Genomic DNA, 27,296 nt, shown 5'->3' with positions numbered 1-27,296 from the left:
CTCTATACTTCCTAGTGAATGTACGGATTGCTTTGATATAGGCCAGGGGTGGGCCAGTTGTGACCCTCCAGATGTTTTGGCCCACATCTCTCATAGGTCCTAGCCAGCATAGCCAATGGTGAGGCATACTGGGAGTTGTAGGCCCAAATCAACTGGAGGGCCCCAAGTGGCCCACCCCTGATCTAAGCAATGTATTGAGTTTTTGTGTGCGTGCATGAAATAAATACAGGGTTTCTTTAAAGCAAGAGGGAGTCTTCTCTGTCTCTCCCCATACCCTGATCTTTAGAATACTTTCCACAGGGAGATAAACATGTCCCCTTGGAAAAATGTTTCTATTATTATTGTTGTTGTTGCAGTTAAGAAGTAAAAAGCAGAGAAAATTAGACAGACTCATGGAGGTTGAGGTAAATGTAACCCCACTTTCCCTACCAGCAACCCTGTGGGGTGCTAGAAACCATGGGGCCTGGGTTCATACAGTAGTAGGACAGGTAAGGGAGAAAAATGCTGACCCCAAAACTAGTTCAGCCCCCCCAGGACCCCAGTTTCCTGAAAGGGGATGTGGGAAAAACCTTACTGAGCAACTTACTGAGATATCTGAAAAAAAAACAAGAACTAGGATTTATTCAACAGGGAAGGGAAAACGGGGGGAGGAAGCAAAACAAACATTCAAATGAAAAAACGATTTGAAGTTAAACCATTCTTCCCCTATCTGGTACACTCCAGATGTGTTGGACTGTAACACCCATCATCCCCAACCAGCATGGGCAGGTGAAGAGAGAGAGAGTGTGTGCATGCATCTCCCAACCTATCACCCCATGTGGCCCTCTGGGGACCAAAAGGTCACCCACCCTTGGTATACAGGCTACATATATGATGGTCCCATTAAGACAGGGATGGGGAACCTTTTTTGGCCTGAGGGCTGCACTGGTTCTGGGCATACCCATTGGGTCTGTGTGCCAAGAGTGGGCAGGGCCACATCCCAACGTGGGCGGAGCCAAGCCACTGCCAGCATGTGGCCCTGCGACATGATTGCCCAGACCCCATTCACACATACACTGCCCCCACCCCCAGCAATCAGGGTTTTAAAAGGCCTCCAGGTACTAATGGAGGCTTTTTACAAAACCCTTCCTGCAGTGCGGGAAGGTGTGATTTTTCACGTGGGGTCACGGAGTTGGGGAGGTGAAGCTTCGCCTCGGGAGGGCTCCAGCCCTGAAAGGTGGCCTAGAAGTATTTCAAATAAATAAATAAATAAATTCCCACCCCGGTGGCCCCCTCGTCTCAAAAAGGCCCCCTTTCACTGCAATTAGCCTTTCTTTAAAAGCCTCCATGGGCACCAGTGGAGCCTTTCAAAAAGCCTAAAGGCAGTGTGCTTAGGGGAGCAGGGAAACTGTCTTATCTCCAAGTCTGCAAACCCCGGGGTTTCTGCAAGCCTGCTGAGCCTCCTCTTGTGAGTGGATGATTCTGTTTTGGCTACATACACAACAGCATTCACAGCCCTAACATGAAGGGAATTATACCCACTGACAGACCTCTCCTCCAGGAATTTCTCTAAACCTTATAGGGCGCAATCCCATGCATGTTCAGACAGAAAATAAAGTCCTACAACTCCCAGCATGCTCCAGCGAGCCATGCTGGCTGGGGCATGCTGGGAGTTGTGGGACTTTTTTTCTGGGAATTGTGGGACTTTTTTCCATGCAGGCTGGGACATGTTGGGAGTCGGAGGATTTTTTTTTCTGTCTGAACATGCATAGGATTGCGCCTTTAAGCTGCTTAAATGGAGATACCAGGGCTTGAAGCCAAGATCTTCCAGATGCAAGGTGTGTGCTCTGCCGCCAAGCTGAGCCCCTTCCCTTCAGCTTTTTCCTCGTTCCAAACAGTTATGGCACGGCAAGTCTGATGTTATGTATAAAGGAAACCAAAAGATTTCTTCATAGTCCAAATATTTCTAACCAGGACCGTTCGCACTCCACACTAAGTTAAATTCTGTACGCAGGCACAGAAATCTGAATGCCCAAGAAGAAGAAGAAACATCACATCCTGCAAAATCTCTGCATGACGTCAATTGCATCATGCCTAACTTTGCATATTGGTATTCTTGTTCTGCTGATCATCCGCAGAGGAAAGGAGCAAATGCAGAGCCCTAAACCCTCACTTTACCCTAACAGCTGTCAGTCTTATTCAACCATGAAACTTTTCTGCAATTTCATGCACAGGCTTTCCAAGTATATTTTGGCAGCCAGTAAGGGCTGGAAACATGCAGTTATGCAGAGAAAGCCGAGATCGCCCAGAATCCGAATTCTGCATCACGGATCTCGTTCTGCACTCCTTGTGGTATTGTGGCCTAGGCATGGCCCTGCCTAGAAGGGCCATCTCCCTTCTGCGTATGTTTCTGGATGGCGAGAAACGGTGTTAGCTGCAACTGAAGCGGGTCTTCCGATGCCGGATCAGCTGCAGGCTCTGGTTGAAGCTTTTCCCACAGTCCGAGCACTTGTACGGCTTCTCCCCCGTGTGGATCCGTTGATGCCTAAAGAGGTTCGTGGCCTGGTTGAACCTTTCCCCACAGTACGAGCAAGCGTACGGCTTCTCCCCCGTGTGGGTTCTCCAGTGCCTCTTCAGGTTTGAGTTGTAGCTGAAGCTTTTCCCGCACATGTTGCAAATCTTCCTGCTTTTGGCCTTCCACGTCCTCTGTGGGCCTGCGATTCCAGGGTGCTCGCCTTCTTGGCCGGCGGCGGATCCCTCCTGCAAGTTCCCTGTGGGATTTGCCTCTCTGCAATTCAGCCCGTCTTGGCTCACGAGATTCAGGATCGGCTCCCGGTGCTTGGCTCTTTCCGACGGCGCAGTTTCCACCATATCCGCCGCTCCTGGAGTAAAAAAGGAAAACGAGCCGAGACTGTTCATGTAGTGTTGTCATCTGACTTGGGGGCTGTGATTCAACCTGTTCTGGAAGGGGTTACACTCCGCCTGAAGGATCAGGTCCGTAGGCCGGAAGTGCCCCTTGATCCTACGCCAGGGGTAGGCAACTTTTCTGAGCCTGCAGGCACATATGACCATTTTGGGGGAGCCATGGGCACATGTGACTATTTGTGGGGGCACATTTTATATTGTTTTCAGGGCTGCACGCACATTTCCTTGTCCTCCCGCTTCCAAGATTCCCACTTTTCTTGCCTTTCTTTTTCCTCCTCCCCCCGTCCTTCCCACTAGGGGTTTCTTTCCCGCCCCTGCTGCTTCTCTCCCACCCACCCCGCCTGGTTACCGTCTCACCCCCGTTGTTCCATCCCACTCACCCACCCCACCAGTTCTGCCACCAGCACCGAAGAAGAAGGAAGTTGGCAGACCAGGCACTACGTCTCCCCATCTTCCGACTTCCTGCTTCATCGCTACTGAATGTGGCAGGCAGGCAGGCAGTGGGACTTAGTTGTGGGGCGACAACAGGGCTCTAGTGGGCAGATTTGGGGGCCCTGCTGACCACCGTCCTTGGGCTTTCAGGTGGCGGCGGCGGCAAGGAATGCGTTTGCACAATTACACTCGGTGTGCCAACTGAATCGGTCCAACTTGGCAACAGTTGCCTCGGTCACATCACATTCAGACTGTCACAACGTGCTCTGCGTGGGGCTGGTCTTGAAGCGTGTCTGGAAGCTTCCATTGGTGCAAAAGGTGGCGGCTAGGCTGCTAACCATACATGGCATCGGGACCTTATTACAGCTGCCCTGAAAGACCTGCCCTGGTAACCAATTGCATTCTGGGCTCAATTCAAGGTACTGGTTTTAACCTTCAAAGCCTGAAACAACTGGCCTGTCTTGCTATGAGCCTGCCAGGTTATTAAGACCTGCAGGAGAGGCCCTTTTAAGGGCACCATTACCTGCGGAGGCCCGTTTGTCGGGCATACATGAAAGGGCTTTGTCCTGTGTCCCCTCCAAACTAAGGAGTGCTCCCCCAAGAACTATGATTGGCCCCCATTCTCTTGGCCTTTAGAAAGGGTGCAAATCTTTTCAATTGGGCCTTTTAAAATGAATAACTTTTAATGCTTTAATGTTTAATCTTCTTGTTTTTCTTGCTTTAAGGTTTTAAACAACTGTTGCACAATTTTAGCAGATAAGGTGGTCTATAAATGTTGATGATGATAATAGCTTACACGCTGAGCTGTGAAATCTCTGTTCCAAGTCTCACTTCCGCCATGAACCTGCTAGGTGGGTTTCCAGCAGCCTTCTTCAACCTAGCACCCTTCAGATGTGATGGGACTGCAGTTCCCATAATTCATAATGGACATTGGCTGCTAGTCATGATGGCTCCATGTAACCTCCCGTATCAGACGCAGTACACCTATGGTTGCCATTTCCTAGCGAACACAAGCAGGTGGGTGCCACTGGCCCCAGATTCTGCTGGTGGACTTCCCACAGACATCTGGTTGGCCACTGTGAGAACAGAATGCTGGGACTAGATGGGACTTCAGACTGATCCAGCAGGGCTCTTTGTATTTGAGTTCTTCTGTTAGAGAGAAAGAGAGAAGGGGCAAAGCCACACACTTCTGGCTCTTGCCATGCCTTTTGCGGGCATGTGCCCCCCTAAAAAGTACTGGACTAAGAGCATTGAGACTCAGGTTCAACCCCCACTCAGTCTTGAAGCTTAAATACATGAGAAAAGCTGTGCTGGATCACACCAAGCGTCCAACCAGAAAGTCCAGCTTTCTGTTCACACAATGGCTGCCCATGGGAAACCCACAAAAAGGACAGTAGCGCAACAGCACCCGCCCGCCCATGTTCCCCAGCAACTGGTGTACATAGGCATACTGCCCCTAGAATCATAGAATAGTAGGGTTGGAAGGGGCCTATAAGAACATCGAGTCCAATCCCTTGCTCAATGCAGGAGTCCAAGTCAAAGCATCCCTGACAGATGGCTGTCCAGCTACCTCTGGGAGGTAGCACGTAGCCATCCGGACTCGTAGCCATTGATAGCCTTCTCTTCCAGGAATTTGTCTAACCCCCTTTTAAAGCCATGTGGCCATCACTACATCTTGTGGAAGTGAATTCCATAGTTTAGCTATGTGCTGTGTGAAGACGTCCTTCCTTTCATCTGTCCTGAATCTCCCACCAATCAGCTTCATGGGATGACCCCACTGGGTTCTAGTATTTTGAGAGAGGGAGAAAAACGTCTCCCTATCCATGTTCTCCACGCCATGCATAATTTTGTACACCTCCCCCTCATTTGGGTTTTCTCTAAGCTAAACAGCCCCCACTGTTGTAACTTTCCCTCATAGGGGAGATGCTCCAGCCCCTTGATCATTTCGGTTGCCCTTTTCCGCCCTTTTTCTAATTCTACAATATAATTTCTCAGTTGCAGTGACCAGAACTGTCCACAGTATTTCAAGTGTGTTTGCAACGCATAGATCTGTATAACATTGATATTGGCAGTTTTGTTTTCAGTTCTGTGGGTGACGCTGGGCCAATCTCACACTCTCTTCTTCTCAGAGTCACATACTTCATAGGCTTGTTGTGAGGGGTAGGCAGGGAGAACCATATATGGCATTCTGAGCCCCTTGGAGGAAGGACTGGATAAAAATGAAACAAGCAAACAAATAGGAAGGATTAGAAAGACCAGGGTTCTTACTCTGAGAATTATCGACAGGCCCGTCCCCCTCCAGCTTGAAGTCCTCGCCTGGGTTCCTCTGGGGGTTTCCAGAAGAATCCCCCTCAGTGGCAGGGGAATTCACAGTCACAATGTGGAAGATCACAGGTACCTGAAGAACAGAAAGGATCATTTTAGTCACAACCAGAGCACATAAACAGGGAGTGGGCAACAGCTGGGGGGCCCTCCCTGGAATTGCCCCTGCCACCACGCTGACGTATTTGCCACCAAAGGTTTTTGGGAGCACAATTCTGCTTCAGTCTCCCTGCATGCCTTGCCTTAAAGGGAAATAGTGCCTTTTTTGCTGAATTCAATGGGGAATTTGGTGGCACAGCAGCGGCTGCAAAAAAGGCCAAGTAGTCCACATGCATGGCCCACCCCTGTCATAAATGCACAGGATGCACTACCACGAAGAAAGGAGTCCAACACCCAAAGCTAAGGAGGTACCACGTTAGCCAGCCTGGCACCTCTCCCACATCTACCGCAAATGGAAGCGCCTCCCTTACCGGCCTGGCCTGCCTCTCGGCTTCCCGCTGCCTCAGTAAGAAATCTTCCGCCAGGGCCACGGCTTGGGAACAGGTCTCGGGATGGCTTCCCTTCACCCAGCTCCGCATCTCTTGGGGCAGGATGGTGAGGAAGTGCTCCAAGATCAGAAGGTCCAGGATCTGCTCCTTGCTGTGCCTCTCCGGCTTCAGCCACTGGTGGCAAAGGTACCAGAGGCGGCAGAAGGCCTCACGGGGGCTCTCGGCCTCCTGGTAGCAGAATTGCCTGAAGCGCTGGCGCTGCGTCTCTGCACTCTCCACCTCCTCCTCCGCAGTGTCTTCTTTCTCTTTGCCAAAGTCGCCCTGGTCTCCACCACCTTCCCTGCTACAGGCCTCTTGGGCTTCCCTACCAAGATCAGGCAAGGGTTTGGTCACCTGCCCTTTGACTGGCTCCTCCCTGGCCCCCTCAGTGAGGGGAAGGAAGGCCTGAGTCTCACCTTGTGGCACGGTCTCGAGCAGCTGCGAATTTCCCCACCCAGAGTGGGACGACTGCACTGTCTTGAGGAACTCCTGCCACTGGGCTTCCCAGTGCTCTGACAAACCCTTGTCCAGTTCCTGTTTCTTCTGTTGTGTCGGCCATTTTAGATACTCCCCGATGGTTCCCACCTGAACGACTCGAGGGGCATCGCCTGTCCGCCCCGATCCCGCCACCACTTGGGATCCAGCTGGCTCTTGCGTCTCCATTTTTATTATTGTCTTCATCCCTTGCTCTAGTGCAGGCCGAGGCACCTGACCCGGGGCAGTTGTCTCTCCCTGCTCAGCAGCCATTTTCCCTCACAGGGGGATTATTCCAGCAAAGTTCGGCCCTTTTTACAAATGGAGGAGAAGTGTCCAGGCAACAACTTTTAGACTAACAGAAACGTTGCCAGAAAAGGTTTGTCCTAGAGGATCGACGGAGCTCTCTTAGCACCTTTTATCTCTGGAGGAACACGAGTAGCGCAGAAACCAACGTCTTTCCCCATCCTTCAAGAGGCATTTCTATCTGGGGAAAAGAGAAACAAACTTCTGTAAAGGTCTGGGACCAAAGATACCTGAAGGGCCACATTCCCTTGTACGAGCCTCCCTGCACATTAAGATCTCCAGTGGAGGCCCTCTAGTACATCCTGCCAACATCTGACATGTGTTTGGTTGGGCCAGCGAGAGGGTCAAGAGGGAGAACCCTGAGGTTTGCAGATATTTTTAAAAAATCTTTAAAAGCAAAGACCTAAGGAAACAAACAAATTTTTAAAACCCAGTCCATTGGGGCCCAAGCCTGCTCAGTAGCCACAGAATTGATTGTCACTTAGAAAAGAAAATGGACATAAGAGCGTAATTGGAATGGCTGGTGGAAATCCTGAACAGAAGCATTCCTGTTTGGAAGGAGAATACACTACAATGTTTTGTTGCAGGTTCCACTTGTATGAGGAGGAGAGGAGAGGAGAAGCGGGGACATTCCACCAGCCCTGCTGAAAGACTACTTTATTTTTTCCTCTTCCCATCCCCTTTTCCCTGTGTGCCATGTCTCTGCAAAGACCCTTTTTACAAAGTGCATGTAAGCTGTTCCGGGAGCCTTTTTGGCTGAGGAGCAGGATAAAAATACTTTAAGGGTGCAATCCTATGCATGTTTAGACAGAAAAAAGTTCTACAACTCCCAGCATTCTCCAGTCAGCCATACTGGATGGGGAGTGCTGGGAGTTGTAGGGCTTTTTTCTGTCTAAACATGCATTGGATTGCATCCTAAATAAAACTGAATCTCCCCTGTCCATTTAAACTAGTAACCACCAGTACACTGAAGGTCCTCTCATGCTCTAAGGCAGCCTTCCCCAACCTGGTGCTCTCCATATGTGCTCAACTACAACTCCCAGCATCCCCAACTAACCATCCTGGCTAAGGGATGCTTGGAGATGCAGTCCAACATATCTGGAGGGCACCAGGACTGGCAAGGCTACTCAAAGAAGGAAAGGACATAATCTAGCCAGTCACATTAAATCCTGTTTATCACGATGGGAAATATAAGCGGATGCTTAACTCAGTGGGATTTAAAAGTGATGTAGCTTTGGCTGGATTATGGCTAGGCCTCTGGGTGTGTTTGAAACACACACACATGCACACTAGAATTTTGCCCCAAAGTAGCCTAAATTTGCAGCAAGGATATGACCTGTATAAATTGTACATGCTAACGGAAGCTATCTAAAAAATACAAGATATGCACATCTCTGGCAAAAACTTAATGTATGTTACATGTCTACTGAACATCCCAAACACACACACAACCACTATATATTTACCAAAAAAAGATAGACTAACAACAGACTATTCTAAAATATATATTTTAAGCAAAACATTTCGGCTTCCATGCTCATCAGTAGCTGCGCTTTAACAGTACAGGTACTGATGAGGATGGAAGCCTTAACATTTAGCTTAAAATATATTTCTTAAAATACTCTGTTGCTAGTCTTTCTATGTTCCTTATATATTTTAACTTTCTAGTCTTTCTATCTTCCTTATATATTTTAGTTCCTAGGCACCTTTCTTATAATTTTACCTTAAGACTGACTGCATCCACAGTAGATCCAGAGCCTCCTTGTTGCTTTGCTGTTGTGCCGCTTTACACCAGCCTCTACCTTACCTCTCTCCCTACACACACTCCACCTTATCAGCTTCAGAAATCTCACTAAGCACTGCACCCAGGCTTTCCAACTGATCTTCATAGCCATAAGGACTAGCGCTTTTTCTTTGCTTTTTAAAAGAGTTTTCTCAAGATGCTTATTCCTGCACCTCTCTCCCTATATATACACACACTCCACCTTATCAGCTTCAGAGATCACACAGAGCACTGCACGCACGCTTTCCAACTGATCTTCATATCCGTAAGGGCAAGCGCCTTTTTTCTTTGCTTTTAAAAGAGTTTTCTCAAGATGCTTATTCCTGCACCTCTCTCCCTATATATACACACACTCCACCTTATCAGCTTCAGAGATCTCACCAAGCACTGCACGCACGCTTTCCAACTGATCTTCATATCCGTAAGGACAAGCGCCTTTTTTCTTTGCTTTTAAAAGTTTTCTCAAGATGCTTATTCCTGCACCTCTCTCCCTATATATACACACACTCCACCTTATCAGCTTCAGAGATCTCACCGAGCACTGCACGCACGCTTTCCAACTGATCTTCATATCCATAAGGACTAGAGCCTTTTTTCTTTGCTTTTTAAAAGAGTTTTCTCAAGATGCTTATTCCCGCACCCGGTCCCATGCTATAATACACTTGCACGCATTACACACACACACACACACACACACCCCGATAATGGCCCCGATGGCTTCTCAACAAGGGCGAGCTCCCTAGGGGACATCCCCATTGCTCCCCCAACATGAACCCAGATTTATTTCCACGGTCTTCTTTCTCACCCCGCCCCCTCCTCAATTTCCCACCTTGCACATACTGCCCGGCTCCTCTCCAAAGCCAGGCTCAGTTTGCTTCTACACTTTCCCAGGGGGCGGGACAGGAAGAAGCTCCTCACTCGTATGGACGCCCACCAGGCACTCCCCCCTCCCACAATTTCTTTGCTTTTATTCCTCTTCCTCTCTAGGAGCCGGATCTCGGTGTCTCCTTCAAACACCCGTCTACACAGCCTCCTTGGTCCTGCGGTGGTTAAACCCACGGAGGTCTCCTTCCTAGAGAGGAAGGGTGAAACCGAATTGGGGAGGGGGCGCGCCTGGGGCTGTCAGCAGGCGAGGCACTTTCCTATCCCCGTCTCTTCTCCCTGTGCAAGCTGCAAGCTTTTGCATTCCCGCGCGGGCCAGCTGCAGACGCCTTGCGCTGGGACCAGCTGCGTTCAAGGTGCATTGGGGGGGGGGATGCGTTGGGGGTGAGGGGGGGATGGCGTTCTCGGGAGAGGGTCAATGGATGGCAATCCGGGGAGTGGGTGGGAAAAGAGAGATGAAGAAATCACCCCATATTTTGGAAAAACAAACAAACGCAAGCACCAAATATCTCTACACTGTGGTATAGCGTCGTAGAGTTGGGGTGAGGGCTGGCTTGTAAACCATCTAGCCCAACCGGTCGCCCTCCAAATTCGTTGGATTGCAACTCCCATTATCCCCAGCTGGGGGGTGATGGCAGTTCCAGCCCAACGTATCAAGAGAGCACCGGGTCGGGGAACGGCTGATCTCATCCCAAGGAATCCAAGAGCTAGCGAAATCCCAATAGATGTATTTAGGGCACAATCCTATGCGTGTTTAGACAGAAAAAAACTCCTACAATTCCCAGCATTCCCCAGCCAGCAGAGCTGGCTGGGGAATGCTGGGAATTGTAGGAATTTTTTTTCTGTCTAAACACGCATAGGATTGCACCCTTGTTTACTCATTAATTTATCACATTTTTATACTGCCCAATAGCAGAAGCTTTCAGCTGGGGGGACGTCAGTGAGGCAGAGCCCACGGCCCCTCTAAGAGGTCATGGGTTCTACTGCTGAGCTGCTCTTGCTGGCGAGATGTTTTTCCTAATGTTCAGCCGAAATCTACCCTCCTGTAAACTTAAGCCCGTTAGATCTGCCCTCTGGGGCAGCAGCAGAGAACAAATCTTTGCTCTCTTTTGTGCGACAGCCCTTCAGGTATTTGAAGAGTGCTCACATTTATTTATTTATTTATTTATTTCTATACCGCCCAATAGCCGAAGCTCTCTGTACACACCCTTCTGTTTTCTCTTCTCCAAGCTAAACATTTCCAGTTCCTTCCACCTTTCCTCCTAGGGCTTTGTTTCCTGTAACCCCGTCCATCTCCGTTGCCCTCCTTGGAACCTGTTCCAATTTGTTGACCCCCTTCTTAAAGTGAGGTTTCCAACACTGGACACAGGAGGAGGTCTGTCTGGTGCAAAATGTAGAGCAACCAGGACCCCTTGTGACTGGGAAACAATGGATCTCTACGAGTGCAACCTTCAACAAAAAGTTGCAGTGTGGCAACCATGCCTTCTTTTAGGGTACTCAATTCCATTGCCCCTTTCCTCTTTTCTGCCTCCCCACAACAGATCACATTCGACTGTTGGGGGCGGCTCTTCCTAGTCCCCCCTCCTAAAATATGTATTTTACTTCCTCAAACCATGGGATTCCTCAGCCCCAAGTTTTCTGATTCCTCTTTCTCTCTCCCTTTTGTTTCTCAGGGGCCTGTTTTGGATACATAGCTGTCAAAACTCAGAACATACTGATTAATGCAGTCTAAAATTGCATTTGCCTTTTTTGCAGCTGCATCACATCACTAACTCAAGTTCACCTTGTGATTTACTGCAATCCCAAGATCCTTTTCAAGAGCCCAGGCCTGTACATTTGATTTGGTTTTTGCCTAAATGCAGAACTTTCCCTTAGTCTCCACTGAATTCCATTTTGTTAGCATCAGCCCAGTTTTCCATTCTGTCTGGGACATTGTTTAGGCCTGCCAGGCAAAAATATTTTTCTTTTCTTTTTTAATTGCTTTTAAAAACAATTAATTTTAAACTTACAACTTGTTTTATAGTTCTATTTCTTGGATCATTGCGTCTCGTGGTTTTCTTATTTTGTATGTTTTTAATATGAATTTGTTCATTGTACTGGTAACAAAAAAATCATCGCTGAAGTTGTGGGGTAGAAATTATGCAAATAAATAAATAAAATACCAAAGCCCCTCCCCATTCAAATAACTACACATTGCGAAAAGCTCTTCTTTGTCCACTGTAAGTAGCATTCATTTGTTCTGCAGAAGCTTCTCTCCTCCAGTGATTTAAAAAGCCAAGAAGGCATTTGTTCTTTAGGGTAAAACTATGCTGGGGGGGGGCAGGGGGGGAGAAAGCATAACTGTCTTACCACATATTTATTTATTTATTATTTATACCCCACTTTTCTACCAAAAAATGGTAGTAAGGCACCTTACTAAACCATTTAAAATAGATTAAAACAATAAAACACGTTAAAATGCAATAAAAACATAACAAGTTCAGAATAAAAACAGCACCCAACCCAATAGACCCACTTACATGCCAAAGGCCTTCTTGAATAAAGCAGTCTTTGCCTGCTGTAGGAATTATAGCAGAGAGGGAGTGAACCTAGCTTCCCTGAGGAGGGAATTCCACAGCCTGGGAGCAGCCACGAAAAAGGCCCTCTTTGACGTCACCACCAAACGTGCCTCTGAAGGCGCTGGTCTCAAAAGAAGGGCCTCTCCAGAAGATCTTAAGAACTGGGGAGGCTCGTATGGGAGAAGGCGGTCTTTCATGTAGCCTGGTCCCAAGCCTTATAGGGCTTTATAGGTCATAACCAGTACTTTGAATTCTGCCCAGAAACAGACTGGTAGCCAGAGAAGATGCTGTAATAAAGGAGTCACATGCTCACTGTAACTGGCCCCAGTCAACAGTCTGGCTGCAGCATTCTCAACCCACTGGGGTTTCTGAACAGTTTTCAAAGGCAGCCCCACGTGAAGCACATTACAGTAGTCCAGAGGGGATGTAACTAAGGCATGTGCACATGTATAGATGTTCTGGATATTTGTTTTTGACGCTGCGTCAAAGATTTGCCGCAGTGAATCAAGATTTGATTCAACCAGTCCAGTTGAATCCCTCACTGGCAATTCTCTCTATTCTCCATGACTTGTAGGAAAAAATACACCATAAGAAACTTAGTTCCTGGCTGTAGCAGCCAAACCAGAAATGGCAAAAAATTAGAAAAATGCCATGGAATATATCAGGGACTTCAGATTTACTTTGGTTTTGTATTTGATCCCCCCCAAACCACCAACCCAAGCCTGGTGTAAAAGTCATACATTTAGAATCAAAGCATACTGAGCACAAGAAGTAAAAACTAGTTGAGTACCAGAACTGAATGGGGATCACAGTCCTTCCACACAAAAGTCCACTCCCGGTTACCTCAGTTTTCTTCGTTTCACCAGTACCGTTTTGATAGTGAGCGGGTCAGTCCCTTCCTGGAGATTCAGACCTACAAGGTGGTGCTAATGGATTCCTATACACCACTATGGATGTTGGCCTAGGGCAGGGGTTGGCAACCTGCAGCCCTAGGGTCACATTCAGCCCTGAGTCTAATTTCAAAAGCTCTCTGTGCGCAATCAGTTCTAACCTATGGCCAGAGTGACATAGAAGAGGTGAACCACTCACATTTGGCTCTGGGCTTCCCATCTCTGGCTTTGGCCCTGCTCACTGCTATCTTGCTGCCCCCAGCAGATTACCTGTGGAGGAAGGGGACTCATACTAGAAAAAAGGTGGCGCACCCCTGAGGCCGGGGTGGGGGGGAGTTGTCATATTGCACCTATTGTTAAACAATTGGGAGCCAGAATTCCTTGCCTATCTACCGCAAAGCACCCAAAGATTTATATTGCGCCCAACCTTCTGCCACCCCGGGATACACAATTCAGCTGGTTGTCATGACTTCTTGCATCAAACTAGGCTAAAAAGAGGGGTAGCTAAACAGGATTTCATTTTAGAAACATGTCTCCTGTTCATACCATACGTAAACCGAGTAAACGCCTGTTGTTATGATTGTTAGTTTACGGCCTACTGATTTGTTATATAGTTGTCTTAGCTATAATTTATATTTATATTGTCATTTTATTGTTCTACACCGCCTGGATATGGTGTATGTGACAAGCAGTATAGAAATATTTTCAATAAATAATAAATACATCTGGCAAGAGAGAAGGTTCATAGAATCATGGAATAGTAGGGTTGGAAGGGGCCTATAAGACCATCGAGTCCAACCCCCCAGTTCGTCTGGCCGGATTTATTCTTGACCAATCCATGCTAGCTTCCATTAATCGCTGCACTGTCAACCATTACAAATGGACTCCTACTCTCATATACATGAGGCAGGCATGCGGCATGCCTCTTCTACGATGGCGACAGCCACCCACTATTTTGAGAATAAATGTGGTGGTGGTTAGAGAATCACTCTAGTCACTAGAGAACCTGGGCGTTCAAATCCCCCCCACAGCCATTAAGTTTACTGGGTGACATTGGACACTGTCTGGGTGACATTGGACATTGGACACTGTCTCTCAGTGGAACCTACCTACCTCATAGGATTGTGAGGATAAAATGGAGGACGGGAGGTTCACGAACATTTCCCTGGGGTCTGTGGAGAAAGGCTGGAATACATTTACTCTGCTTCTTTTTCTTCTTAAGGTGCCATCTCCCATCAGAGGTTAGCTATCATTATAGCTATTTTTGTTTTTGATGCCGCTGCTCTGAATAGTTGTACAGAAGTACAGCTGAACCATTCCCTCAGATTCTTTAACCATGATGTTCGTCTTCTTCCTATTGATCTTTTTCCTTCCATTTTCCCTTGTATAATAAATAAGTTGGAGTATAGCGTATTTTTTTGCCTCAGATAATAAGACCAAGGCATTGTAACTTTCTTCTCTTGATGGTCTTTACCAATTCTGTTTGGTAACTTACTCTGCATAGTACGTTCTCATGTGTTACTCGATCAGTCCATGGTATTTTCAGCATGCGTTGGTATATCCACATTTTGAAGGATTGGATTTTCCTCAGATTGTTCTTTTTGAGTGTCCATTTACTATGCACTTCTAGTTAAAAGTGTCTTGGAAATTATTGACGCTGCCTTAATTATATATTATTTATACTGCCTAATTTGCTAAAAAAAAAAATAAAAAGCCATCAAGGCGGTAAACAACAATTTAAAACAATAAAACCGTAACCCAATAATAAATATGTCATTACTGCCTAATTGCACATTGTCTCTTCCAGGACTGTCTTCAGTTTAGAGTGACAACATGTGAAATCCATCTGCTCTGCTAAGAGTTTCTGATAATATGAGAGCTGCGCAATAGCCCCATTTTAACAGTGGCGGCCCAAAGCTGCCAGGTCAGGCCTCTGGCCTACATTTGCTACACAGGGTCGAACTGCACCAGAATCGCACACGGGCAAAAGGAAATGGCCGCTGAACATGGAAAGGCCTCAGCCTTGAGCCTCCAGCTCCAGGCCTTGCTAAAGCAGAGGGTAAGTCCATGTACGGAAATGGAGGAGCTGGAGTCAGCGGGTCTCAACTCGGAGACAATCTCAACAAGGACAGGGGAGGCCCCATGCGTTGTCCGAGTGGGGACCCTTGGGCCGTGTCTGAGCTGGAAAGTGCCCCCACACATAAAACAGGAACCTGAAGAAGGGCTGTTGTCTCAGGGCTGGGATACCCCCTGGCCGGAGTTCCTAGGGGTAGTGGAATCCCCCCACTTGGAGCGAGGAAACAGGCAGCTGCCAGGGACGACGCATCTGGATCCCTTTGAGGAAATGGCTGCCGCTAGCTACCAACCTGGAGAACAGCGGTGGACCCAATCCCTGGCAGGCCTCGGTGGAACGACGCAGCTGGCCTGTAGAGACTCCAGAGAAAGGGGAGACGGCAGGGCAGTGAAGGAGGAGACGGAGAACGAGGCCAGCGTCGGCTCAGATGAGCACCGTCGGCGCTTCCGGCAGTTCCGCTACCAGGAGGCCGAGGGGCCCCAGGAGGCCTGCAGCCGTCTCTGGGAGCTTTGCCACTGGTGGCTGCAGCCGGAGAGACGTACCAAGGAGCAGATCCTGGACCTTTTGATCCTGGAGCAGTTCCTGACCATCCTGCCCCAGGAAATGCAGAGCTGGGTGAAGGAGGGGGGTGCCGGGACCTGTGCCCAGGTGGTGGCCCTGGCAGAAGGTTTCCTGGAGAAGCAGCAAGAGGGTGAGAGACGGGAAGAGCAGGTGAGTGCTTTTTTTGCCTGTGTGTCCACCTACATATTATAATTTTTTTCATTCCCTCCGTCTCAGGGGTGTTGAACCTCTTCCAGCCCAAGGGCTGAATTCAGTTTTGGAGCAGCTCTCGGGGGCCGCATTCCAGTGGTGGGTGGGGCCAAAGGCAAAAGGGGTGGAGCTATTGTACCCCAAATACCAGCATATTTTAGCCTAAAGCTGTTCCTGCCAGTAACTAAGCTTTGGGAGAGGCATTTCAACCTTTCAGAATGGGAAAAAACTACAAAAACTGGGAAAGGACCAAACGATTAGCAGTCAGGGGAAATGGGCTGTGGCCAGGAAAAGGGGGTGTGGCCATCTGGGGAACCCCGGAGGGCCCCATTGGGACCCGGGAAGGTTGGATTTGGCCCACAGACCGGACGTTCCCCACCCCTGCTCTATTTACATGTCCAGGTTGGGAGTGCCATTATCTATGCAGGCAAAACTGCACCACCCACTCACAAAAGGGAGGGATTAGCAGGCTTGGGGGAGGTTTGCAGAGGTACACACTGAAACAGCCCATTCAGTTCTGAGGAAGCTCAGTGGCTATGGAATGCCGACTGGGAGCAGGAAACAGAAAACTAGCGTGGAGGGATGGAATGGAATGGAGTGGCTGGAATTCCAATCAGCAGCACTCCACGTGGCAACCTTCCCAGTTATTATTTATTATTCATTTAGCGCTCTCATTGGGCATGGCACTTTACAGAGTATAAGAAGCTAGGCCCCTGCCCCAAGGAACATACAATCTAAAATTCGACAGGCAGGGGTAAACAGGGAAAGAATATGTCATAATTCCAATTCTGCATGTCAAGATTCCAACCTGGTCTATACACACAGCAGGATTGAGGTGGGAGAGTCCTGAGGAGGTAGAATGGACTGTACCACTTTAGTCTATGGAGGGGGAGATTGCATTTTAAATGCTCTCCTAAAAAAACAAAAAAAGTAGAAAAGTACTGCAGGTAGAAAACTAACAGAAAAGGTCTAGCTAAAAGTCTCCCCAATGTGTTAGTTTTTTAATTTTATTTTATTTACAGTGAGTTTAAAAAAACATTTAAGCAGGTATCCACCACCTGCAGTCTAACACCTCATTCTTCCACCTGTGCAGTCCAGATCCAACTTGGCCTCATTGACAGGACAGGTAAATCCTTTCACCTACTCATTGATTCACTCCACCTTGGAAAAGATTCTCGCTGCTGTTTCAGATGCCGGGGCTCTTCCGTGTGGTGACCATGAATTTCTTCGACGCTGAGCCGGTTTCGTCTGAAAATACCCAGGGGCATCCTGGCCGGGAGGTCAAGGAGGAGGAGGACAACAAGGGTGCCAACTCAATCGGTATGGACTCAGCAGAATTGAATGGTTTTAAAGGGGGATTGACAAATTCATGGAGAATGAGGTTATCGATGGCTACTAGTCATGATTTATTTACTTACGTACTTACTTACAAGATGGACATACTGTTGTTGTTGTTGTTCAGTCGTTCAGTCGTGTCCGACTCTTCGTGACCCCATGGACCATAGCACGCCAGGCCTTCCTGTCCTGCGCTCTCTCCCGGAGCGTGCTCAAGTTCATATTCATTGCATCGGTGATGCTATCTAGCCATCTCATCCTCTGCCGTCCCCTTCTCCTTTTGCCTTCAGTCTTTCCCAGCATCAGGGTCTTTTCCAGGGAGTTTTCTCTTCGCATTAGGTGGCCAAAATATTGGAGCTTCAGCTTCAGTATCTGTCCTTCCAGTGAGCAGTCAGGGTTGATTTCCTTTAGGATGGACTGATTTGACCTCCTTGCAGTCCAGGGGACTCGTAAGAGTCTTCTCCAGCACCACAGTTCGAAAGCATCAATTCTTCGGCGCTCAGCCTTCCTTATAGTCCAGCTCTCACAGCCATACATTACTACTGGGAGAACCATAGCTTTGATTAGACGGACCTTTGTCGGCAAGGTGATGTCTCTGCTTCTTACTATGCTGTCTAGGTTGGCCATAGCTTTCCTCCCAAGGAGCAAGCGTCTTTTAATTTCATGGCTACAGTCACCGTCTGCGGTGATCTTGGAGCCCAAGAAAGTAAAATCTGTCACTGCTTCCATTTCTTCCCCTGCTATATGCCAGGAAGTGATGGGGCCAGATGCCATGATCTTAGTTTTTTTAATGTTGAGTTTCAAACCAGCTTTTGCACTCTCCTGTACATCCAATAAAATATTTGAACGGTGAACCATAAAAGGGGAGAAACAAAAATACAGAATTAAAATCTTTAAAATCAGATAATGGCTATATGCTACCTCCAGGATCAGAGTCACTGGGGAACAACAGCAGGAGGGCTGGTGGACTTTTCAGTGACTGTGGGAATAGATAGTAACCAGAGGAATACATACTGAGCTAGTTTGCACGATCAGTGCAGCCCACCATGGCTTTTCATGACATATGAACCCAGCGAGGGTTGTTTTGGGGTTGGGGGTGGTTTGTTAACCATGCCAACAACCCACCCTGCACCAGGTTTGGATGTCACAATAAGCCTCAGCGGCCACCTGCTGTAGCTTGAATATGCACAATGGTCACTGGCACGTGCCACAACCCTCCGTAGCTTAAATAAGCCACGCTGGGCTGCGCTGATTGTGCGAACCAGGGCACGGCCTCCAAACGTGGCTTGAATTGAGATAAGAGATAATGGATTTTTATCGCACTAAGGGTGCGAATTAGCTTTTCAGTGCTAGGACGTTTACGTTCTCCTCAACACTGTTTTGTGAATGGTCACTGTAACGATTTTACATATGTTGAAGTGTTCGCATAATTATCACTGTCTGTATTTCTTGCATTTCATTTCCCTCTGACCTCAGTGATAACATATTTCTTCTTCTCCCTATGCCTGTTGTGTGGGCGTGTATACACACACACACACACACACACACACACTTACTTATATATATTCACATACATATACCTATCAAGTTAGAAGTTAGGATAACACTTCATACATCTGATGAAGTGGATCCTAGTCCTCAAAAGCTTATTCTGCAGCCTTCCCAAACCTGGTGCTCTCCAGATGTTTTAGACTATGACTCCCATCAGCCCCCAGCCAGCACGGCTATCAAGGATGAGGACAGCCACAAGTGCCCCACCCTTGCATTACCTGTAAGGCAGCGTTCCTCAACCTGGTCTCCTCCAGATGTTTTGGACTACAGTCCGCGTTAGCCTGAGCCAGTATGGCCAGTAGACAGTCATGACGGGGGTTGTAGTCCAAAGCATCTGGACAACACCAGGCTGTAAGGTAAGTCAGTATTATTATCCATTTATTGCAGATGCGGAGGTTGAGGCTGAGAGAGAACGGCTTGCTAGGTGCGTTCATGGCAGATGTAAGGTTAAGCCCCTTTCACTTCGTTTCTTGTCTGATGCTCCATCATGGCCTTATAATGCTTCCCTCTTTATTGCAGCAAGTGATGGCTGGGAGAGCGAGAATGATGGGAAACCATGCGATGTGTCACTGGATAGAACAAGCGATCAAGAAGCAGAAGAGAACTTGAGGGATCGAGGTGACCTAGTGATGCGGGAGGGAAACCAAATGGAGAAATGGAGGGATAAACCCAGTGCTTGCCAAGACACTAGCTATCATGAAATTGCCGTGCAACAAAGACTACACAAAGGGAAAAGGAGGAACCGATGCAGTGTGTGTGGGAAAAGTTTCAGGGATGAATCAAACCTTATTAGACATTGGAGAACCCATCCGGGAGAAAAACCCTACACATGTGCAGACTGTGGGAAAATCTTTTGCTGGATCTCACAGCTTGACAGACATCGGAGAACCCACACAGGAGAAAGACCGTATAAGTGCTTGGAGTGTGGGAAAACCTTCAGTTGGAGCTCACACCTCAAGAACCACAAGAGAATCCACACCGGAGAGAGGCCCTATAAATGCTCAGTTTGTAGCAAAAGCTTTCTTAATAGCTCGGGTGTGATTCGGCACCAGAGGACCCACACAGGGGAGAAACCTTTTGAATGCTCAGACTGTAGCAAAAGCTTTGGTGCCAAATCAAGCCTGATTAGCCATCAGACGATTCACACGGGGGAGAAATCGTATCAGTGTTTAGAGTGTGGGAAAAGCTTCAACCGGAGCCACACCCTGGTTAGACATCAGAGAATCCACGACACAGAGAAACCGTACAAATGTTCAGATTGCACGAAAAGCTTTAATCTGATCCAGCATCTCATTCGACATCAGAGGAATCACACAGGTGAGAAGCCGCATCAGTGCTCAGACTGTAGCAAAAGTTTCCTTGATAAATCGAGCCTCATTAAACATCAGAGGATCCACACAGGCGAGAAACCGTATACCTGTTCAGACTGTGGGAAAAGCTTCAGTCAGAGCCAGCATCTTATAAGACATCAGATAGTTCACACAGGGGAGAGGCTATAAATCAGGACTGCAGGTATTGGATCCCTGCTTTGATTTTTGTTTAAGTCGAGTCTCTTGCCCTTATGACAGCAAAGGTGATGTGCTTTAAGGAGGTTGAGCAGTGCCTGGTGAAATCTCTGAAGCCCAAAGGGGAATCAGCAGGGTTTCCAGGGGGCAAGGGCTGCAGCAAAAGCATCCTGCATCTGAACATGGAGGTTCAACCCAACCAATGGCTAACAGCCATTGATAGACCTATCCACCTCCATGAATTTTGTCCAACCCTCTTTTAAAGCCATCATAGGTCTGATCTACCCATGTGGCAGATGAGGAGGTAGGATATTGAGGCTGTAGGGTGGGCTGTACCACTTTAGATTGCAGGTGAGGTTTTGCCACTTTTGGACACCCCCAGGTAAGCAACTCCTTGCCAGTAAAAACAACAGCAAGAAGTAGGAAAGCAAAGAGAAAGGTTCAAATCCTGCCCACTCCTCCTTGTGTTTGCATCCCACTTGCAGAGAGTTCTCTACATGGGGGAAGATTTAAAAACATGATTCCCCCCTCCCTGCAGTCTGGAGTGGTACGATCCACTCACCTCGCTTCAGGGCTCTACCACTGTATCTCCAGCTCATTCTATCATATCCACCAGGCCTAAGTTAGTGACCATCTCCACATCTGGTGGCAATGAATTCCTTAAGCCAGCCTTCCGCAACCTGGGACCCTCCAGATGTCTTGCACCACAACTCCCAGATGCTGCCTTAAGCGAATTATACGTCATGTGAAGAAGTCTTCTTTTGTCTGTTCTGAATCAGTTTCAGTCTCTCAGCCTCAGTGCTGGGATCTGGGAATTTCTCCGATGCTCTGACAGATGTTCTTTCTTATTGCGCTTTGTCATTTCTCTCCCCATGCCTCATTGTTCCTGGGCATATGTTGGTTTTCTCAGTTGCCGTTCTTTGCTTCCAGGTTTTTCCCACCTCTGCCATTCAAACACACAGAACGTCCAACCTGGATTTGCGAACGTTCCCCGGGAATTCATCTCCCGCAGGGATCTGTCTCTTTCTAGTTTCATGTTCACAACCCTAGAGCTGGAAGGTGTTCCCAAAGGTAGTCTAGTCCACCCCCTGCCGATGCAGGAAACCCACTGCTACAGCCCCTGATAGATGGTCATCCAACTGCTGCTTAGAAACCTCTAGGGGCGTGATCCTATGCATGTTTAGACAGAAAAAAGTCCTACAACTCCCAGCATTCCCCAGCAAGCTTGGCTGGCTGGGGAATGCTGGGAATTGTAGGACTTTTTTTCTGTCTAAACATGCGTAGGATTATATCCTAAGGAAGGAGAGTCCACCGCTTCCCAAGACAATCCAATCCACTTTCAAAACAGTGTGTACCCTCAGGAAGTCTCAGTTTGGGTCTTACCCACTGGAGCGACGGGAAGGATCACATTCTTCCCAGTTGTGTGCACAGACCACAAGTAACCTTGCTTCTCCAGTTCAGAAACAATATGGTCTTAATCCAATATATTTTTTAATGTATGAAGTGTTGGAAGGTTATACATCCTCAACTCTTTGGGAAGTTTTGAAAAATGTCTGACGGTTTCCATTCTGTTTCATTGGAGGTGCACCCCCTCACATGAATTTGGGTGAAAATTATATTATTTTTTAAAGTGGTGATTTACACCAATGGAGCAGGCATGCTCCCAGATTTGCAAATTCCAGTACATTCCTTTGTATCTTGTATTTGCTGAGAATGAAAGTACCCCCATGTGAATTTTGAGGGGTAGGGGGTTGTTCTGTTTTTCTAATCATCCCCTCCTCCCGGTTTTTTGGAGACTGTATTGTCCATTTTTGGAAAATCCAAAATTATCTTCCTCATCTGCATTTACTGAAATTGGCTCCTATCAGTTCTGGTCAGAATCATGTTGATTATTGGGTGGGGGTGGGGGAATTAACAAGAGGCTAACATCCCAATATACAGAACAGTAATAAATGTATGTGAGTTTCTCACGCACAAGATTCGAATTCATGCTGAACTATGAAGAGGCGAGCCAAATTTTCCACAACAGAAGTAATGTGCATGGAATTCTATTATTCCCTCTATTTCCAATGTTCAGGCTATGAGTGCCGTTGCCAAAATGGCACCACCCATAAAGAAGAGGGAGGTTATAGCAGGCTTGGAGGAACCCCCAGGTTTGCAAAAGTACAAAACTCTTGATGAAAAAAACCCCATGAAGTTTGTGTGTGGGGACCCCATAACATCCCAATGAGCACTGAGAGTGCTCCATGGTCACAGAATGCTGACTGTTGGGGTGGGGAGAGGATGGAATGGAGTGTCCTGAACTCCACGCTGCAACATTTTGTTGCAGGCCCCTAAAGAAGAACTCTTTGTAATTTGAAATGCACTGTGAGTCTTGTGTTTTAACAATCCTTCTATAACAGCAGAGGTTTCTTTCTCTTTGGGGCAGTGGAGGCTGGTGGGGCAGTGAATCCGCTCCAGCTTTCAGTCAGAACCAATCAGAACTCTAAAAGAGCTTCACACCTTGGATAGCCCCATTACAGTTCTGACTGAAACCCGGGGTGGATTCACTGCCCTACTGACAAGCAGCCTCCCCTGCTTTGGGGGGTATTTGCCACCTCAAAAAAAAAAGTTACCCGGATTTTATCTATTGTTGCCTTCAGATGAATTGTAAATTGTTGTTCTAGCTTGGTTGGATGATGGTTAGAATTTAAGTACAATCTTCATTCTATATATGTAAGAAGGAGTTGTTTCTATGCGATAGTGACCTGATAAATGCACTTTCCATTAGCAATCAAGTAATCACACATTCCACTTAAAATAAATAATTTGAATTGTGTCTTGTCATTGTATTTTTATTTTGGAAGAGAAGCTTTCGAGATGAACTTTAACTAAGGCAAATATCAGGTAAAAGAATAAAAGCACTAAGGGCACAATCCTATGCATGTTTAGACAGAGAAAAGGCCTACAATTCCCAGCATTCCCCAGCCAGCCTTTGTAGACCTTTTCTCTGTCTAAACATGCATAGGATTGTACTCTAAATTGGGTTATTTGCACCCTAATTTGCGTTATTAATGCTCCCTCTATTTCCAGTATTTCGAGGGAAGTGCCGTCGCATATGGAGCCAAACAGCTTCATCTACACACAAGAGAAAGGTATGTTGGGTTCCCCACAGACTCCCTGCCTGTTCTGGCATTTATTTTCTTAGGATTTTTTTAAAATTTAAAAAACATTGACTGGGAGCAGAGGCGTCGTTAGACGAGAGCCTACCTGGGCACGGGCTCCAGATGCTTCTAGAGCTGTGCCCCAGATTTTTTGAGCTGTCCTAATTGCCATTTTTTTTACATTTGCCCATAGACTTGCATTGGAAAACAAAATGGCCATAACTTTTTTTGTGTGTATGACTAGTACCTGAAATGTGGAGGCTTGGTAGCCCCCATGGAGCTGATTGAATATGCCAAATTTCAGGCAGTTAGGTCCAGTGACTTTTGTGCTAGTCACAGGTAAAATTTGCTATTTTCAAGAAAATCTGTCAAAAAAGCTATAATTTTTTTTTTTTTTGTACTTGCACATATGTGCATGGCCCCTTCATGGATCACTGCCTTGTTGTGGCGAAGGGGCTTGCGTAACTCAGTGAAGCCATAAGCTATGCCGTGCAGGGCCACCCAAGACGGACAGGTCATGGCAGAGAGTTCTGACAAAATGTAGTCCACTGGAGAAGGAAATGGCAACCCACTCCAGTATTCTTGCCAAGAAAACCCCATGGAACGTATCACAAGGCTAAAAGATATGACGCTGGAAGATGAGCCCCTCAGGTCAGAAGGTGTCCAATATGCTACTGGGGAAGAGCAGAAGGTATTTCCAAGTAGCGCCAGAAAGAGTGAAGCGGCTGGGCCAAACCCGAAAGGACACTCAGCTGTGGATGTGTCTGGTGGTGAAAAGAAAGTGCGATGCTGTAAAGAACAATATTGTTTAGGAACCTGGAATGTCAGATCAATGAATCAAGGTAAGCTGGAGGTGGTCAAACATGAGATGGCAAGATTGAACATCGACATCTTGGGAATCAGCGAACTCAAATGGACAGGCATGGGCGAATTTAATTCAGGTGACCATCATATCTACTATTGTGGGCAAGAATCCCTTAGAAGAAATGGAGTAGCACTCATAGTCAACAAAAGGGTGGGAAAAGCAGTACTGGGGTACAATCTTAAAAATGATAGAATGATCTCAGTACGAATCCAAGGCAAACCATTCAACATCACAGTAATTCAAGTCTATGCCCCAACCACTGAGGCCGAAGAAGCTGAGGTTGATCGGTTCTATGAAGACCTACAACACCTTCTAGAACTAACACCAAAAAAAGATGTCCTCTTCATCATAGGGGATTGGAATGCTAAAGTAGGAAGTCAAGAAATCACCGGGATAACAGGCAGGCATGGCCTTGGTGTACAAAATGAAGCAGGACAAAAGCTAACAGAGTTTTGCCAAGAGAACATGCTGATCATAGCAAACACTCTTTTCCAACAGCACAAGAGGCGACTCTACACATGGACGTCACCAGATGGTCAATATCAAAATCAGATTGATTATGTCCTTTGCAGCCAAAGATGGAGAAGCTCCATACAGTCAGTAAAAACAAGATCTGGAGCTGACTGTGGCTCAGATCATGAGCTGCTTCTTGCAAAATTTCGGCTTAAATTGAAGAACGTTGGGAAAACCACTAAACCGTTCAGGTATGACCTAAATCATATATATCCCTGATGAATATACAGTGGAGGTGAGGAATAGATTTCAGGGATTAGACCTGATAGACAGAGTGCCTGAGGAACTATGGACGGAGGTCCGTAACATTGTTCAGGAGGCAGCAACGAAATCCATCCCAAAGAAAAAGAAATGCAAGAAAGCCAAGTGGCTGTCTGATGAGGCTTTACAAGTAGCTCACGAAAGAAGGGAAGCGAAAAGCAAGGGAGAAAGGGGAAGATATACCCAACTGAATGCAGAGTTCCAGAGAATAGCAAGGAGAGACAAGAAGGCCTTCTTAAATGAACAATGCAAAGAAATCGAGGAAAACAACAGAATGGGAAAGACTAGAGATCTCTTCAAGAAAATTGGAGATCTCAAGGGAACGTTTTGTGCAAAGACGGGCATGATAAAGGACAAAGAAGGCAGGGACCTAACAGAAGCAGATGAGATTAAGAAGAGGTGGCAAGAATACACAGAAGAACTATACAGGAAAGATCTGAATGTCCCTGATAGCCATGATAGTGCGGTCACTGAACTTGAGCCGGACATCCTAGAGAGTGAAGTCAAGTGGGCCTTAGGAAGCATTAGTAACAACAAAGCTAGCGGAGATGACAGTATTCCAGCCGAGCTATTTAAAATCCTAAAATATGATGCTGTTAAAGTGCTGCATTCAATATGCCAACAAATCTGGAACACTCAACAGTGGCCACAAGACTGGAAAAGGTCAGTTTACATTCCAATTCCAAAGAAGGGCAACGCCAAAGAGTGTTCAAACTACCGCACAATTGCGCTCATTTCACATGCCAGCAAGGTGATGCTCAAAATCCTACAAGCTAGGCTTCAGCAGTATGCGAACCGAGAACTACCGGAAGTACAAGCTGGGTTTCGAAGAGGCAGAGGAACTAGAGATCAAATCGCCAACATTCGCTGGATCATGGAGAAAGCAAGAGAATTCCAGAAAAACGTCTATTTCTGCTTCATTGACTACACTAAAGCCTTTGATTGTGTGGATCACAACAAACTGTGGCAAATTCTTAAAGTGATGGGAGTACCAGACCACCTTACCTGTCTCCTGAGAAACCTGTACGAGGGTCAAGAAGCAACAGTAAGAACCCGACATGGAACAACCGATTGGTTCAAAATTGGGAAAGGAGTACGACAAGGCTGCATATTGTCACCCTGCTTATTTAACTTATATGCAGAGTACATCATGAGAAATGCCGGGTTGGATGAATCAGAGGTCGGAATTAAGATTGCTGGGAGAATTATCAACAACCTCCGATATGCAGATGATACCACCCTAATGGCAGAAAGCGAAGAGGATCTAAAGAGCCTCTTGTTGAGGGTGAAAGAGGAGAGTGCAAAAGCTGGTTTGAAACTCAACATTAAAAAAACTAAGATCATGGCATCTGGCCCCATCACTTCCTGGCATAGAGAAGGGGAAGAAATGGAAGCAGTGACAGATTTTACTTTCTTGGGCTCCAAGATCACCACAGACGGTGACTGTAGCCATGAAATTAAAAGACGCTTGCTCCTTGGGAGGAAAGCTATGGCCAACCTAGACAGCATAGTAAGAAGCAGAGACATCACCTTGCCGACAAAGGTCCGTCTAATCAAAGCTGTGGTTTTCCCAGTAGTAATGTATGGCTGTGAGAGCTGGACTATAAGGAAGGCTGAGCGCCGAAGAATTGATGCTTTCGAACTGTGGTGCTGGAGAAGACTCTTACGAGCCCCCTGGACTGCAAGGAGGTCAAATCAGTCCATCCTAAAGGAAATCAACCCTGAGTGCTCATTGGAAGGACAGATAATGAAGCTGAAGCTCCAATATTTTGGCCACCTAATGCGAAGAGAAAACTCCCTGGAAAAGACCCTGATGCTGGGAAAGACTGAAGGCAAAAGGAGAAGGGGACGGCAGAGGATGAGATGGCTAGATAGCATCACGGATGCGATGAATATGAACTTGAGCACGCTCCGGGAGAGAGCGCAGGACAGGAAGGCCTGGCGTGCTATGGTCCATGGGGTCACGAAGAGTCGGACACGACTGAACGACTGAACAACAACAACAATATGTGCATGGAATTTGGGAACCTGGCAGCCCATAGAGATGACTGAGCCTGCCAAAGTTCAGACTGTTAGGTCCAGTGTCTTTTCTGTTAGCCATAGCTAAAATTGGCTTTTTCCAAGAAAATCTGTCAAAGTAAAGAGCTGTAATTTTTTTGTGCTTCCACATAAATTCGTAGAATCTGGGGACCTGGCAGGCCCTATGAAGCTGACTGAACCT

General features: G+C 47.1%; 2 protein-coding genes across 2 annotated transcripts in view; one reads left to right on the top strand and one right to left on the bottom strand.

Annotated features, from left to right (window-relative positions):
* Positions 1 to 27,296, top strand: part of LOC146356070 (uncharacterized) — a 69,340-nt gene that overhangs the window by 20,001 nt on the left and 22,043 nt on the right. Inside the window, exons 8-18 of the mRNA XM_084830011.1 lie at positions 2,531 to 2,616; positions 2,706 to 3,012; positions 3,487 to 3,654; positions 4,310 to 4,353; positions 5,639 to 5,730; positions 6,229 to 6,523; positions 9,736 to 9,833; positions 10,659 to 10,758; positions 14,969 to 15,863; positions 17,093 to 17,222; positions 19,308 to 20,255. Coding sequence (XP_084686137.1) covers positions 2,531 to 2,616; positions 2,706 to 3,012; positions 3,487 to 3,654; positions 4,310 to 4,353; positions 5,639 to 5,730; positions 6,229 to 6,523; positions 9,736 to 9,833; positions 10,659 to 10,758; positions 14,969 to 15,863; positions 17,093 to 17,222; positions 19,308 to 20,255 — 3,163 coding nt within the window. The remainder of the gene's footprint in view (positions 1 to 2,530; positions 2,617 to 2,705; positions 3,013 to 3,486; positions 3,655 to 4,309; positions 4,354 to 5,638; positions 5,731 to 6,228; positions 6,524 to 9,735; positions 9,834 to 10,658; positions 10,759 to 14,968; positions 15,864 to 17,092; positions 17,223 to 19,307; positions 20,256 to 27,296) is intronic.
* On the bottom strand, positions 594 to 9,691 carry LOC146356071 (zinc finger protein 213-like). The gene is made up of 4 exons (XM_084831729.1): positions 9,578 to 9,691; positions 6,129 to 7,146; positions 5,605 to 5,734; positions 594 to 2,861 (listed from the first exon to the last, which is right to left on the bottom strand). Exons 2-4 carry the CDS (start codon positions 6,930 to 6,932, stop codon positions 2,410 to 2,412), a joined length of 1,386 nt encoding a protein of 461 aa, XP_084687855.1. The 5' UTR covers positions 6,933 to 7,146; positions 9,578 to 9,691; the 3' UTR covers positions 594 to 2,409.

The sequence above is a fragment of the Heloderma suspectum genome, chromosome 2 (genome assembly GCF_057233095.1).
Source record: "Heloderma suspectum isolate Gila_16-S chromosome 2, 16-S_ref, whole genome shotgun sequence".
Taxonomy (NCBI): Eukaryota; Metazoa; Chordata; class Lepidosauria; order Squamata; family Helodermatidae; genus Heloderma; species Heloderma suspectum.
The sequence above is the reverse complement of the archived record's forward strand: the minus strand, read 5'-3'. Positions and strand labels throughout refer to the sequence as shown.